Source organism: Lontra canadensis, unplaced genomic scaffold (assembly GCF_010015895.1).
Source record: "Lontra canadensis isolate GAN:19392208 unplaced genomic scaffold, GSC_riverotter_1.0 scaffold112, whole genome shotgun sequence".
Classification (NCBI taxonomy): domain Eukaryota; kingdom Metazoa; phylum Chordata; class Mammalia; order Carnivora; family Mustelidae; genus Lontra; species Lontra canadensis.
This window is the reverse complement of record NW_022631106.1, coordinates 584,323-604,987: the sequence shown is the minus strand read 5'-3', so window position 1 is coordinate 604,987 and position 20,665 is coordinate 584,323. Positions and strand designations below refer to the sequence as shown.

Here is a 20,665-nt window from a genome sequence, read left to right as displayed (position 1 = left end):
TCCCAGAATAGCCACTTCATAACAGGATGGCAGAGCCGACCAGCTCCAAGGCACCAGGCTCACTCAGGAAAAGCAAAACCAACCACAAAAGAATCTTCCCTTGCCTGCCTGCCTGCCTCCCTCGGGCTCCCCAGCTGGGACATGGCCACCTGCCACGTGGGAGAGGCTCTCCCTGCCGCCCAGTTTCCTTATGAAACTGACAGACCAGATGGGACTGTCACATACAATCTGAAACTGGAAAACTCCCCAGGCTGCTTCTTTCTGGTCAGGACTAACAGGAAATGGTTTTTTGAAGATTGTGAACTCTGAGGGAAAAAAAAACCTGAAAAAAAAAAAAAAAAAAAAAGAAAAAGAAAAGTTTTGTGAACTTGAGAGTCACTGTGATGCCAGGGAGGGTCGGAATTTTTAGCAGGTTCCGTGGGGAGGCTGTTCCCCACCAGTGTGAGGAGTGGCGCAGTGAGACTCCGCAGTGTGAGGGAATGTGGCCAGGTCAGGGGCGGCGCAGACCTGGCCTCCTCTCCTTCTCACAGATGCCCCGTGTGGTAAAAGTGCTTTTAAGCCCTTTTGCAGGCAAGGAAACCAAGAGCAGAGATGCCATGTACTTTGTCAAGCACACTGGCTAGCAAGAGGGGAAAGGGCACACGGGTACACTGCTGCCCTTCTGGAGAAGGTAGCTGGAGGATGACAAGTGCTTCCTAAAGGCACGCTCCGCAGTGGAGTGTGGGCCTGGAGGCGGCCGGTCAAGGTGGAAACTGGTGGAAGGGCCTCCTGTCCATCCCCGGTCGCCCTCCTCAGCTTCTGGGTGCCCATCCACTCCCTTGGTCCCATCCCTGCTCTGCACCCCGTGGCCATATTTATTGTACAGGTCACCGCCAGCAAGGAGGGGTTCAGAACGAGGGAATGAAGCCCCAGTGGTGGCCTCCACGTGGACGGAGGTTCCGCAGAGCCCTTCCCAGAGCCCTCCCCACGCCCGCAGCATGAGGGAGCCTCCCGCAGGCAAGCACGCGCTGGTCAGGCAGTCACTGTCACCGGCACCAGTGGGGGGTGACTGCCGGGCTCACCTGAGGACAGGAGCTTATGGGTGCGTAGGAAACTGATGGCCAGCCGCATGATGGAGGCCTTGTCCAGGTGGGAGCTCACACTGTGCGGCAGGGGCAGCTCGTGGGCCAGCTCATAGAAGACTTCGGTCTCTTTGCTCCGCCGGCACCTGGCGGCATCCCGGGACTTCTCCTTCCTCCTCTCCGAGCTACTCCTGAATGCAGAGGGGAGGGGTCAGTTCCTGAAATGTCACTGTCATCCTCTCACACGCCAGGTCAAGACATCCCCGGGACCCCAGACGGTGGTGCAGCCAGACCCTTCCGCAGAGCTGACGCGGCCCCCACCTGTCGTCCAGCACATGCAGCCTCTGCTCTCGGTCGGCAGCCCTGCCTTCGCTTGTGTTTGTGCTCTGAACTGCCTCCCTCCTCTTGCACCTGTGTTGCCCAGACCCGGGCTTCGTGTGCGGGGGCTTGGAACATGGACTTGCTGACTCATCAGCTGGCAATGCCTGCGACTTGGTCCTGGGTTACCGGAGGACTGGGGCGAGGACCCCGGGATGGCGAGGGAAGTGTGAGGAGGTTGTGGCCACTGGCCCAGGACGCTGTATCAGAGGCCCTGGAGAACGAGCTGAAAAACTGCTTCCAGGCCCTCTTTTCTGGATAAAACATACTTAGGAAACGGGAAGCCCAGGACTGGACCTTAGATCCCATTTGGTATCAGAGAGTGATCGCCACAGTGAAAACTGGAAAGGCCATTAGAGCCCAAGCCCAAGAAGAAACAGTGAGCCAGACATCTGTCAGTCTGTTGTCCCACATAGCATGGCTGGCAAGGGTTAAAAAGGAGTGAGCGCAAACATGTTTTCTCTTTCATCCTGCCAGCATAGGTCAGCAGCCTGTCTCACGGTTGCTTTCCTCCTCTTTGCAGTACAGAAGGAAAGATGACACACACCCAAACCTGCCTCTTGCAGGAAACTCTAAAGAAATTCTAAATCTTCTCATAAAGCCTATGTTGTCCTAACACAAGCAGGTTCAAAAGCCAGCCTGCCTGGATTGAAATTGTAATTTCTCCACTCGTTGGCTCTGTACACGTCGGCTACGTGAACTGCTCAGACTCTGTTTTTTCTCATCTATGTAATGGTCATAATAGTACTTATAATATATATAATAACAGAATTATTGTGAGGATTGGATATAATTTATTTAAAATCTTTACCATAGATATATCCCAACTGTAAGCTAGGAAGGTTAGCTAATAATAACAAATCTGTCCATGAAAAAAATGATCAAGAGTAAAAATGATTTTACTAAAGAATATGGTATAACCTATTTTCATAGAAACGTTAAGTATTCTACATAATATATCTTATAGATTATATAAGAAAAGGTCTAGAGATAGAGTAAAATGAAAATAACCATTATTCTTACAGCCATTCATATATAGTGTTTACTGTATTTCAGGAGCTGTTTTAAGCACCACAGCATTAGCTTCCTATATTCTCACACCTGTCCTTAGAAGCAGTATGATGGTTATCTCTGATTCAGAGATGAGCAAACAGAGACACAGAGGAGAGGTGATTCACCTGCAGCCCTTAGGCATGTAAGTGGGGAAGCGGCTTTGCGCCAGGCCGGTGGGTCCCAGAATGAGGCTTTTTATCCATCAGTAATGTGAGGGAGGGTTATTATTATTTTTTTCTAGTACTTGTCTGTATTTTCTTATGTTTCTATAAATAACCTGTATTTCTTGTTTAATAAACATTTTTTAAAATTTATTTTTCAATAAACTGTCCAATGCAGTTCTCAAGGCCGCCTCTGACCAGCTCCAGGTCGCTGCCTCAGTCCGCCCTTCTGAGATTTCCAAAGTTAGTCGTGGCTTCTCCTTCTGTTTGGTTTTGCAGCCTAATATTTGGCCGGAAGATCAGTACTTGGGGATTCACGGAATGTTGACATACTTCTCAAAACCCTCAAGATTTGGGGCAGAAGGACTGTTTCACTTTACAACATGCTTCATTTAAAAAAAAAAAAATGGGCCCTCCAGCTCCCTGGATGTATTACACACCATACACTCAGATTGTGGGAAGACTGTTGATGGGCAGGGAGACCCTTCAGAAAAATTGTGAAATGGGTGAAATCGTTTTTTTCCTGTCCCCTCTCGCCTTGCTGTTTCCTTTCCCAAACTTCTATCTCCTCTGCTCTCCCCACATCCATTCTCAGAACCCTTGCCCTGTACCGGCTAGTACCCCACCATTTGCACTCTCTCGGAGCCTCCCACACCCTAGTTGTAACAGTAGTTTGTACCGGAGTCCCTCCCATTTGTATTGGAATCCTGACCTCTGACCTTGGAGCAAAAGCAGCTGTTCGAGCTTGCAGATGTCAGGGCACAGGGAAGGAGGCTGGGAGGGGACAGGACACCAAAACTGTACACTTCATTCCTGTCTGTCATGAGAACAGGTAAGGGAGAGCCAGTGTCTTCCAGATGCTGGATTCCCTTCACTAGCACCAACCTGTGCTCCCCAACAAAAGCATCATCAGCACATGACCAGTCATTAGGGCACCTAGGTGAAGCCATCCTGGGCAGAAAGGATCACCAGCAGAGGCTGCGACACGAATGCCAATGTCTGCAGGCACAGTTCCCGTTTGCTGTTGCCCGTCGCTTGGAGTGCAAGGACAGACAGGCAGAGAGGAAGAGCCAGGTCGGGGGAAAGGCAGGCTGCAGTCAATGCTCTGTCTGGCAATGGCATTCGAGACTTGGCACCTACCACGTTTCCTCGACCATGCAGAAGTTTATTCCCACCTACTTTTGTGCCTCAACACTGCACCAAGGACCTTACATATATGACATTATGATCCTAATGACAATATGGTAGGTGCGGAGGACACAGTTCGCACATGTGGAAACAGAGGCTCAGACGTGATGTCTAACTTGCCCAAGGTCACAAAGTCAATGCCTAGTCAATGCCTGCTTGCCTTGGAGAGCATGCAGTCAGTGGGCAGACACCAAGAGGTTCTGAGACACATGGGTGCTCCGTGTCTAATTCCACCTTCACAGCCTGCGTGTAAGATGGGCAAGACTGGCATTGCTCTTGCCCCCATTTCACAGATCTGCAAACTGAGGCCAGACCAGGCTAAGTTACTCACCCAGGACAACCCAGCTAATCAGTGACTAAGTGAGGGCTAGAACGCATCTCTTCCTAGGCCAATAATATTCTTTCCACTGCTTAACCTCAGGAGACAGAGGTGTTAGCAAGAAATAAAGAAACCAAAACATCTCATCACTTAGAAAAAGAAAGACGGAGAATCTCACACAGCCTCTTACTTCAAAAGCCGTGAGCTCTGTTTTAGCTACCTTGTTTTTATAGCCGCACTCAGGGGGCTAACAGGACTTTAACTGGATTATCTAGTTAACCTTGACACAGCCCGGAGATATCTAACGCGGACTCCTGGAAGAACAAAAACGTGTAACACTGCTCTCATTTATTTAGCAACACTGAAGAATAAGCATGGTTAACGCCAAGCCTGACGGTAAGACCTTCCCAACGGATGCACACACAGCCTGCTTCCTCCAGCAGTTTACCACAGCTCGGGCCTCTGCGCAAGTAGAAAAGGAGGCTGGAAGTCAGGAGGACTGGTGTTTTTGATCTGCTGGCCACAGGACGAGCTAACCGTCCGATGTGGGCAAGAGAATACATTCTCCGTGCCCCGACATCCTTGTGTGTAAAATGGGAGAGACTCACGTCTTACTGGTCAGGATCAAAGGAGACGAGTGTACGAGGACTAAAAGGACTCAGAAGCTCTCCACTGAGGAAAATTGTCGTGATATCTGGCAAATCTGAGTGTCAGTCGCATTCAGAGTTTTGCCCTAACAGCCGCTCTTCGTCGCCAAATCAATGTTGTCCCAGGGCTAGAGGCGTCACTGGGGGTCGGGCTGATCGTGATGAGTTTGTGTTAGATTGCTGAAGCTTCTCAGGTCAATGAGGCTTCATTTCCAAAAATAGTTGCAGTTTATTTTCTCTCCCTAGATAGGTCCTAGAACTGCCTGCAATAGACCAGCATTTGGCCGGGGGGTGGGGGCGGTGGAGGTGGGCAATTCTAGACATGGCACTTTAGAATTCTCTGGTTTCTCATAAAAGCGTGGTTTATCTTAAGTTTTCGAAATCATCAGAAAAGACTCAGATTTATCTGACTCTAAATTGCTCATTCTATAAAGTGGCTACTCCTGTCTTTCTAGGTGGCTCTCCTGAAACCACAGGGCGGTCCCGGGTGCACAGTATTTGCTGTACGGGACACACGGCATAAATGGGGCCCTGTCTAACGGTATCCTCCTTGCAGACCCAGAAGAATTTATCGAACTCCGTGTTGGGCCCTGTGCAACTGCACGGCGGATATGCTGCCCCCGGCTTATGAGGAGTAGACAGTCTGGTTGGGGAGCCAACAACCTGAAACACCTCCATTAACCACGGAATTACGCATGGACAATAAACAGCACACATGGTTAAGATAAGAAATGAGTCAGTAGGAGCAAGGTCACGGGAAGCTACCCAGGGAGACAGGATTTCAGCTGATCCCAGAAGGAACACCACCCTTCCATCGCTTGAGGGTCAGAATCCACTTTCTCCCCTGTGTGTGTGCTATCTCATTTGCTTCTCATAACAACCCCGAGGGATAGGAACTAGTATCCCCACTTAATAGATGAAGAGGCCGAGATTTAGAGAGATCCGGTAACTTGATAAGAGACATTGTCTCCAGCTGAATTCTTCTGGGTCCAAGATCAAAGATTTTCCCACTGGCAGCAAGGAAACTGCTGTGGACTGTGCGCCTCTGACGTGCTGTGTGCTCTGTCAGACACTTGCCCACAAACTGGGTCTCACGGACACCATGGGAGAAGGGGAGGTTAAGATTTGAAAGGACACAGTGACATAAAGATTCTCTGTCCTTAAGTGAGCACCCCTCAGCTTGGAATCTCAGCAGCAGGACTGAGGCACTGAGTTTGCATGGGGTCGGAGAGGAAGAAGGGGTCAGTGCTGTGGGCCTGAGGGATGCAGCCCTCATCACTGGGGGGCTGGGGTGTGGGCGGGGGGTACGCTCAGGAGACTCCTCAAGGCTGCAGGTCCAGCTGGTAGGAATGTTCTTCTCCATTATACAGGTGAGCACATTTCTGTCCTTTTCTTTTACATGCTAATATCTACAAGTTTATACCTGCCCTCCCCAAGGTGGAAACTCACTCTCTAAAACATCTGATCCTAAGGGAAGCAACCACTTAAGGACTAGGCAGCTACTCGGAAGAGAAAGCAAAACTGACCTCAAGCTCCAGTGTGTATATGCCACAACTCAGCCAGGAAAGACCTCTGTGTCCAGAGCTTTGTTACCCTACACAGGACTCCTTAACTTCTGTGTCTGGGCTCCAGGCTTGGCTTAAGTTGATAACTGAACCATTATCACCTCTTGGTCAAGATGATCCTGGTTGCTGACTTCCAGGTGAGCAAGGCCTGGTATGGGGGTCCCCCAGGATGTCTCCAGCTGCACCAGTGAGGCTGGTTCCTTCTTTAGCTATTCTCCCCTGACTTTCAGGAGGAGCAGGACCAGAGTACCATAACACCAGGCCTGTTAACCTTGTAAGGTTAGCTGGCCTACAAGGAGAAAGGAATTCAGCAGATAGGGAGGGAGACTGAAGCTAATTAAGCCAGCAGTCTGTGGGTTGGTGGGGAAATTCTAAGCTGGTTCCAATTCTTAGGAGGGTGTGAGTGGAGGAAATGAAGGTCAAATGCCACTGGGAGGGGGTCTCGTGACTCTTCCGTGAGGCTATGTGGCCGCTGCACAAGGGCCGCCCAAAGATGAGGAGCACACCAGCTTCGGGTCCCAGAGATCAGGGGGAATGGCTGGGTCCCCACACCCAGGGGCTGAAAGCTGCCTGGATGGCATCAGAGCAGAGGCAACGCGGGTGCTTCTCAATCCTGGCTGCTCACTTGAGTCACCAGAGGAGCCCTAAAGACCGATGCCTGGGTCGTGCCCCTCCCCCCAGAGTCTGATGTAATAGGGCTGGGGTGCAGCCGGGGCATTGGGGACCTTAAAGCTTGCCATGTGAGGCCCATGTGCACCCAGGGCTGGGAACCTCGACTGCAAAGCAGGCAGCTTAAAATCAAAAGGTTTGTTTTCTGGTTTTTGTTTTCGGTGAAAGGAAAAGGAAACTAGTATTTACGGAGCACTGGGGAGAGGTGCATTTCCTGGACCACCTCATCTGATCCTCAGTTAAACTCCGTGGCAGTATTGGTCCTATTCTGCAGAGCCCTGATTCTCAACTTTGGCCTCCAGCAGAATCACCCGGAGGGCTTACTGCACCGCAGGCTTCCATGCCTGCCATCACAGGTCTTCAGAAGACTGACACCCGGGTCTGTTTCTGAAACTAACCACTGCTCTAAGTATTTTGGGAGGCCTTTTAGAACTAATTTCAGAGCCACACAAGAAAATCAGTCCTAACACTTCATAGAACACACTTTATTTTCAACCCCAAACAATATTATCAAGGCCTGCCCACCTCCTTTAGTCACCAGACTCGGCTGAGAATGGATGTTGGTTGTTTGAAAGCATGAAATGTGCCCTCCGAGATAAGGCCTTGCCACAATTGAAGGTGATCCAAAGAATGGTCTTTGGCTCTACAGGCAATTGCAAAGGAGAGGCAAAAACGGGCAGAACCAGGGGGTACTCTCGTGGCCAATTTTCTGGGTGAAATCCGACATTTGTCCTGGGGCAGTGGTGATTAGTGTATGAATCTATTATAGAGGGGAATAAAGGCATCAAACGTCAACCAGTCAAAATAGAAGAAATTCAGGAGGAACTGGGCAGATCAGATGGACCGCCGTGAGGGGGAAAGGAAGCATCCAACCACTTCAACACACACACCACTGGTGAGGGGCACGGGCTCTGCTCTGAAGGAGACCAAGCCCCACTGGGAGGTGAGACATACTACAGACTAGTACATCAGAAGGCCTAAAAGAGAGGATACAAAGAAGGAGTAAGGGTTGGGGAAGCTAGGACAGGAGGGGATGTCTCCACTCCTCCCTTCCCTGAAGGAGGAATCCTGGAAAGTGTCTCATACCTCAACCTCCCAAACTCCCCTCTGCTGGGGCTGAGCCCCTGCCTCCCTGACCCCCACAGGCAGTCTGTGGCCCTGGAAAGTGGGCCTGGACTGCATTCAGAGCTGACAGCAATGTCTGGGGCCCACTAGAGATGCTTATCTAGTGGGCTTCTGGGCTGCAGGCAGCCTCCAAGAAGAGCAGCTCACTCAATTACAAAGCAGCCCCATAGGTACAGCCCACGTGGGGCTCCAGATGTCCCGATCCTTATATAATCTGAGGACAGGTGCAGTCCCCAGCCCAGCCGGGAAAAGCCAGGTGAGTATATAGGAGTGACCGTGGTGAAGTGGTGCTGTGCTTAGCCCCGCAGAGCCCAAGCCTTAGCAGGATTTTCTTTGTTCGACGTGTTGGGAGTAATACCTCTTTGCGTCTGGACAAATCACTACAGTTGATACAGTACTTTAGAAGCTGATCTGTAAATCTGACCCAGCAGGATAGGAAAAGAGCAGGTACCATCATCCCCGTTTTAGAGATGATGAAAACTGAAGCCCAGAAACGCAGTGGGAATGCGTGGACCTGGGACAAAAGCCCCGAGCTCTGACTTTCTCAAGGACACAAGAACGAGGAGCCCACTGCCAGCCAGCACCAGACCTGTCACACAGTTGCAAACAGACCTTCATTATTCATTACCCTCCTATAACCCTGCTTATCTTAAATCATTTCCTTTTTTAAAAACGCTTTGGTGAAGATAAGGGTAATACACATTTAGCGTAGGCAATTTTAAAAGTACAGAAAGATAGAAATAAAACAAACTGAGATTTCATGAGATTTATGGCTTCTTAATATTTTATCAAATTTAAAGAGTTCTTTCAAGTTTCCACAACAGCCAGCCGCTCCCTACTGTGGGCATGTTACCATGCAGCACGCGCTCGCTCACTCACAGTGTCTCGTCTCTACGTGTTACAAACAACACTGCGGTCACTGTGTGCCACATGTCGCTCTCTAACTTACTTTTTATGACAAAAGAGGACACACGTGCTGCTGGCTGCCAGGTCCCCACTGCAGCCTCCCAGTGACTGCCTCTTGAAAGCTGGGGATTGAACAACATCAGCATTTCTAGGATCAGGACTGACGACCACCCCTACTGGGCAGGGCTGCAGAGGGAGGTACGGCAGGGATGGGGGTAGGGGGTGGGCAGGGAAGGAAAGCAGGATGTGCACACCTTCTCAGCAGCTTTCCCTCCTTCCCTGCCCAGTCACCCAGGCTCTCCTAGGCTTCCTCTTTCCCTCGTGCCGTATCCAGGCTAACACACCAGAAGAGAGGCAGAGGAATTGGAAATTCCAGGTTTGCAAAGATGGCCACCCTTGCTGGTGAGCAGGACTCCTCTCCCACTGAAAGTAAAGTGTCTTTCCATCTCCTCCAATCTTACCACATCCAGTGCATGCATAAGGCAGGCTCATGGCATTTGCACCTGTGAAAAGGAGGGAAGCCAGCAGCTGCAAGGGGCCCCTGCCTGGCCCTCCACCGCTCTCTCTGGCCTCGGATGCCTGCTCCTGCCCGACGCCTTCCACCATGCAGACTCCAGCCAAGAGACTAACTGGCCTCAGAAAGCTGACATCCTGCTGCCACAGCGAGGAAGGGACCACACACCTTCAGGACTCTCATCACCCTGCCACCGATTTCATCCTGAAACGATCCTATAAAGTAGGTACTCTGCCCAGAAGGAAACCGATCCCAAGGATGTCAAGTGGCGTGCCCAGCATCACCCAGGGATGGACCCAGCTCTCAAACGTGTCATTTGACCTTAAGTCCTATGCCCTTGATGGCACTGCAGCCTTCTGAGAAATGCCCCGAGCAGATTCCTCTTGTAGGTTCAAAGGTTTAGCTGAGCTGGGTGTGTTGGGGGTGAAGCCTTCCTGGAATACTTAATAGGATGAATTCTTGCTCTGGGAAGCAGCAAAGGGGATATCCTGGTCACCCTCCTGCTCTAGGTCAGCTCCTCCACTGACAAACCAGGCCAGTGGGATAGATTTTCCCTGCTTGGAGATGTCGGTCTTTAAAAAAAAAAAAAAAAAAAAAAGAAAAGAGAAGAAAGGAAAAGAAAAAGAAAGAAAAGACAAAGAAAAAAAAAGTTCTTCCTTTGCCAGCAAAGTCCGCAGATGCCAAGGTAAAGTGTTCCATTCTCACTAGGCCAATTTTTTTTTGATTAAAAAAATTTTATTGAGGTACAATTGACCTATAAATTACATCTGTTTCAGACACACAACACAATGATTCTCTATTTCATACACTGCAAAGCAATCACAGCACGTCTAGTTCTCCTGCTCTTTTCCTCGCCACCACTTCTCTGGGTCTGGGGCTCTTTCCCCACACTGGGCTTTTCTCTAAAGCTCCTACCCACCTGCAGCCTTCTTCTCCGGAAGCCCACAGGCCTCCAACAGCGCGATCTGAGGTGTGGTTCAAGCCATTCTGCCTGCGCAGCTGCCCTGATCCTACACCACTGCGTTCCGTTGAGAAAACGGAACAGACGGCACAGCAGCCGGACTGAGAAAAAAGTGCCTGAGAGGAGATGCAGAACAGATTCCCCAGCATGAAGCACGCGCGTTCTCTGGAGGAAGGCAGGAGCTGCTTACCCCAGTCCCCGCCGGCCTCTAAAGCCCCTGGTCTTCCACGTTCCATGTCCCAACTGAAGCACGTGCCCTTCATCCCCTGGGCCTGGCTAAGGGATCCCCATCCCTCACGACCGCTCATGGCCCCTTTCCTCCAGGAAGGGCTCACTTCCGCACATCCAGCTTCAGCGATGTCACACGGCATGAGCCAGCCCTCCTCTTTATTCTCTACTTATTTCACTTCCAGAGCATTTGTCTCTCCAACTAGACCACATACTCCCGCGGGAAAGGAGCCCTCATCTGTTCCTTTGGGGTCCTCCAAGGTGCAAATACCACCAAGTGATGCAAATGGGAGACGCTGAAGAAAGAACACTTAAATCATTCCTGTTCCATGAATTTCTCCAAGTCTCTCACTGTTCTAGGTCTTCGTAAGAATTCTAATGCAATTCTCAGTCAGAATAAAAGATTTCCATCCAGGAAGAGCCACAGCACAGAGAGACACTCAAAGATGTGTGTGTGTGTGTGTGTGTGTGTGTGTGTGTGTGTTTCCAACTACTTGAATGAAATTGGGTCTGAACTAGAGCTGAAGAGACCAGCACTTCTCAAACTTGACTTTGCACACAGATCACCCAAGGAGTGGATTATAGTTTCTGACTTAGGAGGTGTGGGCTGGGGCCTGAGGATCTGCATTTCCAGTAACCTCCCAGATGGTGCTGATTCCACTCGTCAGTGGCCACACCCAGCGACATGATGGAGATGTCATCGCTGACAGGGTCAGTGCTACCCTGATGGCATCCTTAGCCAAAGCCACCTAAAATCTAACAAGCCGTATCTTCTCTTCTGCCAGAAAGAATCTTCCCCTCTTTTCATATTTCCTATGGGATTATTTCACTTAGCCCCACTTGGATGTCCCTGTCTTCTTTTGTGCCCTCCCTAACCTGCATCATCTCATCCCCTTTTATTTCTTAAAATTCCTTCCCTTGGGGCCAGTCCAAGCCCTGCTACCCACAGATACTTTCCCAGCCACCTTCACTTCCTGCCCACATTACTCACTGGCCCTCATTAAAGGCCTCCCTGTCTTGCTGGCTTTTCTAAGCCAATGTTCTGCTGCTCTAACTGGGCTGTATGTACCTCGGTGCTCTTGCGGGGAGAGGAGGGCACAGACACAACATTGACTTCTGTGCATCCTTCAAGGGACCTTGGCCCAGGACAGACAAACTGGGTAAATATTTGCTAACTGATTTTAAGGACAATTCAAGCGTGCCCTTTACTCCTCTCTCCCTTCCCTCTTGGGGACAAAAGCAGAAGTGATCCCAGCGGCCCTGGCCTCCATCCCCAGCCCTGGGGCCCTGCCTCTCCCAGGAGCTGCAGCGGGGCCTGCTGAGATTTGGGGCAGCTCCTCTTCCCTTCAGTGAAGAGTTAAAGCACCGGGAAGGTTGCTTCCCACTTGGAAACCTCCATTTCCTCATGCAGCGTGAACAAGAGACCATCTATGGACAGGGGCTGAGAGAGCCAACTGCACAGGGAGTGAACTTGCTCTGAATGGGGCTGTTCTAACGCCCGCCAAGTTGAGTCATTAAGATGCCATCCCCGAGGTACAGCCCCCCGCGTCACCTCTAGATATCCCCTCGGCTGGCGGCAAAGGGTATGAATGGTGAGCACAGAGCCTACTCAAAGCAGGCTCTTTCATGAGCCAGGGGAGAGGGGCTGGGGCCACAGAGGAGGCAAAAGCAGCAGTCCTCTCTCCCACTCCCCCTCTTCACCATGCTGAGCCGAGTTAACCCCCAGTTTGCACGGCGTTGCCCAAAAGACTGCTCCCCGAAAGGCAACCAAGGGGAGGGGGCAGGCAAGAACGTTAGAGAGAATATGTGCGATGCCAAAAATAATTCCTGTGTCATGAGAACACGGAACCGGGCCGCCTCTGGGGCCAGCGGTGGGCAGCTTCAGGAAGGAGGGGGCAGAAATTCCCCTGACAGTGTCGTCACACATCTGGGTGGAAGCATTTAAAAAGCCCTAACTGGAGTAGATGGTCGTCACCGAGAACTCTTCTCTTGAACAGAGTAGGATTGTAAGGGTCAGGTCTCTCCTCTATTTCAGACACCTTAATTTCAACGCAGAGAACACTAGCTAGTCTTTGAATCAGGACTGATGCTTGACCATATGCTAATGTGAAATACCCCAGGATCTGTCTTACTAATCCCAGTTTGATGCCAGAACTTCTGGTGCCTGGTATTTAAAGTATTTCAAAACAGCAAGGGGGCGGGGGGAGTTGGGGGACAGACTCTCACTTTCTACCCCCCTCCCACCCGCCCCATCCTATAACCCCTTCTTTCCTCCCTACTTAAAAAAAAAGAAAACAAGCAAAGACAAAGGAAAAAGAAAAGGAGAGAGAGAGAGAAGAACCCAAAGAAAATCTCAGAGACCCTTTCTGTTCTGGGCTTCCTCTGATTTTCAGTCAGTTACATGGCCGCCTGTCCAGAGCTGTGGGATCTGATTCATGGCCAAGTGCCAGGCTTGCTCTCTTCCTGTTCTGCCTGCCCTAGTCATACTACCGCTAGAAGGGAGATGTTCATGCACAGTGTGGAAGCTACATTCCATTCCTGTGCAGAGAAGTCATCCAAAGCCATGGGAAACGCCAAAGTCTTCTCCAAATTATTATCATGCTCTCAAAGGATGATGTTGAGCAATTTGGGAAGTGGGGGTGTTCTTCTCCCCAGCAACAGCCTTTCCTCTCCACTCATTCAGCAAGTATCCACGAAACCCTCTTGGTGTGCTCGGGCTGGGAACAGTAGCAGGAAGCCTGGAACGACAGGCCTCGGGGAGCTTGCGGCGAGGGGCAGGGTCAAGCACTACAATGCGAGTGTTCAGGAGAAAGTCTATAGGGCTGAACAGTGCAGGGAGAGCTGGGTGCTGGAGGCGGGCTGTGGAGGAGGCTCAGGTATGGAGTGCGGGCATGAGAAAGGACAAGGCTACTGCTGGGGAAATGGGGGTGGTGGTGGTGGCCAGGGGTCTGGAGACAGGCTGGAGCAGGGTACAAGGCTGGAAAAGTCAGAGTGGTGGGGATGCATTCATGCCACGAACACTGCTGAGTATCCACAAGGGGCCAAGCAGGGAGGAGGGCTTTCAACGACACAAGGACTGGTAAATAAAGTCAGATGATGGGAGAAGTGCCTAGCCCACTGCCCAGGTAGTGTCCCAAGAGCCAGGTCATGGGCAGAGCAGAACCCAGCCCGGATCCCTCCCCTGCTGGCTGTGCTTCTGCCACACTAGACAGGAAGTGTGGGAACCCGTCTTTCTTGCCAGTTATGCCACGGGACATGAGTCCCCTCATGAGGAGCTCTAAATATGGCAGCAACTCGTGGGCCACCCCGGGCTGAAGCCTTGGCATTCTCGCTGAACAGTAATTCATAAACGCCATCCCCTGGGACGAAACATAAACTTCACCAAAACGCACACCTCCTCAGGCTCCAGTGGTGTTTTATTTTCAAAGACTTTAGCCCTCATCTTCTAGCAGTTTCTCGTTGCTCTTTGATCAAGAAGCATACAAGTCCGATCAGACCTCAGGGAAAGGAAGAGCTCACCAAGCCACTCCCAGACCACTTTAGCCTGTCACTGTCCTATTTAAAAATGGGAGTGGCTCCCTCCTGCCCTCACGATGAAGCCCAAGCTCTAGGTGCCCCTCAAGGTCTCTTCATTCCTGAAAGCCAGCAGCACCCTACCTACCTACCAGCCAGACCATGCTTCAGACTGTCCCCCATAACTCAGCGCCCCTTTCTGCCACCCAGTTACCTTTTTCCACCTGAAATGTGATCCTTCCTCTCCGATATTCCAAACCCTATACTTTCAGTACCGCCACTTCCAGCGAGGTTTTTCTGATCCCTCTACGCAGCCCACACCGATCCCCCACTCTTGTCCTGAGCACCTGGAGAACTGACCGATACCATTTACTATAAGGTAGCATCACTTTATTGTTCCTTATCATACAGGTCTTCTCCGAGGGCAGAGGCAAATGTCCAAGTTCTTACGTACACGGAGCCTGGCACTGGACCTTACCCCCAAAATGACAGTTTCATCTCCTTCAGATACAGCATGGCGAGCTGGAGTGAAGGCCAAAGTAGCTGGGATTCCGCCAGCTACGGGATGGGGACTGTAGAGTTAGAATGCCTCGGTCAGCACTGCTCCATAGAAAGTGGGTTAATAAAGAGGAGGGACGGGGGGTGTCTTCCTCACTAGGTTACCTAACGTTCATTGGCGCCTCACTATCCCAGGAAACAGGTTCCCATACCCTAGGGATGCTTTCATATGGAAGGTGCTGGCTGAGCCTCTGTCCACACCACAGGGAGTGTTCAGTGAGCCAAATGCCACCCAGTTTCACTGACAGCATACAAGCCTAGAGAGGGGCGGCCCCCTCTTCTCCCCACCGGAGGAGACTTGGCGGGGTTTCTGCCTCTGATCCCAGCTCCTTGACACAACAGAACAACCGGCTACCCAACACTACCTAGCACCCAAAGCCTTCATGCCACATGGATAGATGCCCTTCTTAGAGTCAGATTTCTAACAAGGAAGACGCCAAGGTTTGGCCAGGGTTCCAGCACTTAAGGGATGTAACATGGAAGTGGGAAAATGGGCCAGGTACCCCCCACACAAAAGAAAAGTTTCTGAAGGCAAAAATCTTAAGAGATAAACATCAAACAAGTTAAAAACCCAATGACAACCCTAAAGATCAGCAAGGAGAGCTCAAGACCCACACTTTGGAATAAACACTCTCCATTAGCCTGAATTTCAGTGTTTCCAAATCTAGACTCTAAGCCTCAATCCCACCCCCTCAACAACACACACCTCAGACCAGAAGGGGGTTAACAGAATCCAGCTGCTCCCCTTATCTGGCTAACCTGCTAATGGCAAATCTCTGCTCCTAATATTTTATCAGTGATTTCCGCAGATCACTTTTATTAGAGATAATGTCATTTTTACTTCATTATCCAGCCCAGCAGTCAAAGAGAAAACAATCTGGTATTTTTTTTCCATGAATCACCAGTTCTGTCCATTAATGCTGACAGGTGACAGCGAACTGAAACTCTTGGCCACACTTTGGGGCAAAATCCTGGGCAGTTAACCCTCTGTTTCCTGGGTGGAGCAGAGGCCCCCCAGCGGCCTCTTCTGTAGCCAAGGCTAGTGTCTGGGTTTCAGGTGCCTGTTGCCCTGAATGCGCAAGGAGGGCCTGTTGGCTAGGCCACAGCTGTCCGGCAAACTCCGTTCCACCAAGGCAGATAAAATGGTTGTCTAACACCCCAGGCAGGCTGGTGCTGTAGCACTGTTAATTCTACTTTGTGGAAAGCGATAATTAACATATGAGTCAGCAGCAGAGAAAGACTTTAAGCCCAGGGAGAAAAACAGCCCCAGAGTCCCTGAAACCTCAGAGGCAGTACAGTGTTCGATTAAACGCTTTAGAAGATTAGCCCTAGTACGGGGACACCTGAGCAGAGGGTGGTTTGTGACCTCAGTGGCTCTCACAAGTGGCTCGTAGCCACTCCTGGGACACCCCCAATCTGACTGCCAGTGCGTAGAAGAGAAGGCCTCTCTCTCCAGCTTCCTTGTTTCCCCTAATTATTTTATTATTTATTTATTTATTTAAAGATTTTATTTATTTATTTGACAGACAGAGATCACAAGTAGGCAGAGAGGCAGGCAGAGAGGCAGGCAGAGAGAAAGGGGGAAGCAGACTCCCCACTGAGCAGAGAGCCCGGTGTGGGGCTCGATCCCAGAACTATGGGATCATGACCTGAGCCGAAGGCAGAGGCTTTAACCCACTGAGCCACCCAGGCGCCCCCCCCCCTTTTTTTTTAAATGCCAGATGTAGCTTTGCTTTCTTGGAGTGACTTCTGATTGCCTTAAAGATTGTGACAAATCCATTTGCCCTATACCCACAACCTGGTCACACCCCACAACCCTGTAGCCCCTAGAAGAAGGTTCTAAAGCAAGCAGAGGACTTAGCTAAAAGGGCAAGTGCTCCTTCGCATTTTAGCATTTTTGGAAGTGTGGCTCTTTGGAATTTAAATCCCATCTGGGGTTTATGTCCGGTGAGCTTTAGCTCTCACTAACTGAACATTTACTGAGTGTCCACCCTGTGTCACACACTGGGGATGCGGAAGGGAAGACAGGTCTCTCTTTCTCTCTCTCTCTCTCTCAACAAGCTGGACAGCCAAGTGAGGGACACAGGCAAGCAAATCTGGGCACAAGGCCAGATGGACTGCCTGGGCTGTGGGGCTCAGACACCCTCTCTGTGAGGCAAGAGCTCCTCAGGTTTTTCTAAACCTCGTGTCCTATGAAACAGTGACTGTAGAAGTCCTGACCTCCTTGAGCTCTCATGGACTAACACACCCACGCAGCTTAGAGCCGCGTCTGACACACACCGTGAGCTGGTGGTCCTGAACCTCTCACTGCAGAAGTCAGTAGCGAGAGCTCTGGAGAGCACAGAGGGTGCCATACCCCACTCTGATGGGAGAAAGGGAGCCTTGTGGAGGGCTTCCACGTGAGACTGTGAGGACCAACAGGCATTGGCCACGACAAAGAAGCGGTGAAGGGGCCCCGAGAAGATGAAGCAGAATTAGGCACCATGACCCTTGGCTCAGGTTTTAGGAGCATAGGCCTTACCAGGCGGGGCTGGCTTCCAGAACAAGGGCTGGGACCGTCCCTCCCCAGGTGTCCCAAGGTGCCCTCAGCCAGCAGCAGAATCCTGGGCTAGTTCTGGACCAAGGGGCAACCCTGTTGTGGCATTTCTTCTATTTTTGCATTCCTTGTGCTTTGACAATGAGATGATTGTGTGGATATTACAAGAGGTGATTATCTCCATGGGCACAGAGCCTGTTTTAGTGCAAGGACTTTGCCTTGTCGGAGCCAAGACTTCTGAGGTCACAGCTAAGTTGCCAATTCCACAGAACCTCTGACAAACCCCAAGGCCACCAGGGAACCTGCTCTTTGCGGAATGGCTTATTTGAAAAGACAAGCGGCCACAGGTGTTGGATAGGAGACAGCCCGCATGTGGGCCCGTACTGGCTCAGGGTGGTGTACTAAACATCGGTGTGTGCCCAGCTTTGTGTGAGGGGATTGGAAGCAGTTACCGCTCAGAAATGGTCATCATACTTCTGGATTCCATGAAGCATCTCGCCCCAGATTTATGGGAATGGTAGTACCCAGTGCAGTTCACATCAAAGGAGTGGGGAGCCCAGAGCTTGTCTGACTCTCATGAGCGAAAAGTGTTAAGATGCAAACTTGAACAAACAGGTTCAAGACAATGGAAGCAAGGAACATAGTCCTGCTTCTCCTATGTGCTACAACAAACACAGGGCACCACAAATGTTCTGGGACCTCACCCTTAATATGGTCAGCAGTTACACACCCTTAGTTGGATTCTGCATAGGATTCCTCTTGATGCCTAGAAGTAAACTTCTTGCCTGGGGGTGGGGGAGGTATTGCTAGAGAAATTAAAATGTGTAATATTCCGTAGGAGGCAGGCAGAAGGTAAACAGACGGCCAGTAGTGCTTTAATCTTTAGGAAAGCTGTTTTGTTTTGTTTTAAATGAAAATGTTACTATTCTCTTTATTTCTATCTCTAGGGGGAAAAGAAAAACTTGCCATAGAGGGAGGGCTCCCCAGTCCCAACGCCTTTTCGCTTCCAGCTTCCCTTCAGAATCCTCCTGTTCTGTAGGCTAGCCTAATGCTCCTCTCCTGCCCTGCAAGTCTCCAGAGTAGGAGCGGAGTCAGAAGGTAGGAGCATTCTAGAAACAGCATTCTAGAAAACTCTCATCCAGCATTCTAGAAACCTCTCATCCAGTTGTTGCCTAGCACCCAGATGACGATCCCCAAATCAGCATTAGGGACCAACCAGAGGTCTCCGCTTCTGGACATGGTCTAACCATCCAGGAAGGATTTCTGGAGCTGCCCTTACTAAGGAAAAGAAATGTAATATGTGACTTGACTTAAAAAATCCAGGAAGTCTAACACTCTATCAAGCTCTTAAGATTTTTTCTTTCCTCCATAATCCTTGGCCAAGTTCAAAGGTGAGCACTTTCCCAGAGCCTCATTGGGAATAATGTTTATTTCATACATTTGGGGTTGCAAAGTCTGATTCCATCTTGCTTATTTGGGAAAAGATAACTTTTTTATGAAAGGACAGTGGGGGCAGGGGGGTGCGGATGAGCCAAGGGTAAGATTTGGGAGAGAAGAAAGGTGCTTAGCAGGCTCAAGCTCTGATCACTTGTCGTCACTGATTTTCTCTGGAAGGTTATAAGGCCAGGTCACTGTACCTTTCCCTCTTCCGAACCTCTGTCACCCCATCTGCCCTCCCTACCTTTGTGGGTGCTGGTGTGGACATGTGTTCTGATGGCAAATATGACCTATACTTCGCCTTCCCAGAGGATTCTCGGTGAATTAAGTGTACTGACAGTTATTACGAAGATTTCTGGGTGAAGGAAATTCGGCAGAAAGCTGTGTGAGGGTTTGTGGTCTGCTCATCTGAAGTGAGGATATCACGAAGTGGCCTACCAAGCCAGGCCATCACTGACTGCTTGGGGGATAAGCAGCAATTCTCCACGACTGGTTGAGGCCAGGGAGTTCATTTTAATGGCACATTTATCATTTCCACTCATATCCCTGCCCCAGAACAAAACAGCAGATCTAACCGGCCCTGCTGCCCCCTCATGGTTGGTTAGTGAGGAGGAAGTGTGGGGGTATAAGTAGGGGGGAATACAACTACATGATGCCTCTACCCATCTTATCTGCTGGCCAGCCTCCACACATCCTTCAGAGCCCAATCATGACCCCAGCTCACCCCGTCCAGGAGGGATCCCCCATTCCCTGGCTGAGGTGAGCTCGCTTCCTGTCTACACCGCTCTTTTGTCACGTGGCAGCCTCTGCCAAGTACTGTGAAGTCTCTTGTGACCTGCGGAGGCCAGGGTCACTCATGGCCCAATCTGCGTATCGACCTTGAGGAGCTGTGGGTTAGTCAGGCTGCAGGAGAAATCTGAGGCTGTTGCTGAGTCTCCTCAAAACCCAAGTTCCAACGCTGCGGGGGAGAGACGACATGGAGACCCTAAGAAGGGGAACTCTCAGGGAGCAGGAGGCCCCATCTCCGATTAAGTATGGCTCAGGAGGCATGAGGCAACACTGAGCTCTGGCAAAGTGGTGGCGGGAGGGCTCTGCAGGGCCACCTCTGTTTGCCGCCCTCTAGAAGAAGGGCTGAGAACACCACCATGATGCGCGGGGACTGCCCAGAACTGTGGAGGGCAGGCAGAGCACTGGGCTTTCCCACATGGTTGCTTTGTGCCAGGCGCTATGTTCTAGTGGAATGATTGTCCAAGAAGATCTGGAAAACCAGTGTCCGCCTCTTTATAGTTTCAGTCCCTACTGGTGCTTTGCACAAGGAGTTTTATAGACTTTGTCCCGTCTCCACGCTAAATATGTAACTGTGGTTTTGCCGCAATTCTGCGTTAAATATGAATGCCATGTTCCATGCTGAAGAATCCTGGGGTTTGGTAAACAAGCCGGAGCTCCTGCCTACAGCTTCTGTGGTCCTCTCTGTTGGATTCATGGCTGCTACATATCTCCTCACTGCTCTGGTCCCCTCTGTATTCTCTGCTCCTATTTTCTTACCACCCATAGCACCAGGAGTTAGATTTCTAATGTTCTCTCACTCTCTAATATTCTCCTGCATCTCAGTGTCCTCTCTCACTTAGACTATAGCTCCTTGAGGGCTGGGACCGCAGATTCTACTTTGCTCTTGGCCACCACGCTCAGCACAGTACTGGGAATAGCACACAGTAGGCACTGAATATATGCTCAGTCACAGAACAGCAGCATTTTAGAGTACATGCAATGTTAGCGTTTATCCAGGCCAATCTGGTCCCTTTGACGTACAGTTGGGGAAACTGAGGCCTAGAGGGCATCACTCACT

General features: G+C 50.6%; 1 protein-coding gene across 1 annotated transcript in view; it reads right to left on the bottom strand.

Moving 5' to 3' along the window:
• EPAS1 (endothelial PAS domain protein 1) overlaps nucleotides 1–20,665 on the bottom strand; it is an 82,942-nt gene that overhangs the window by 35,038 nt on the left and 27,239 nt on the right. Inside the window, exon 2 of the mRNA XM_032840429.1 lies at nucleotides 1,062–1,252. Within this exon, the coding sequence (XP_032696320.1) occupies nucleotides 1,062–1,252 (191 nt within the window). The remainder of the gene's footprint in view (nucleotides 1–1,061; nucleotides 1,253–20,665) is intronic.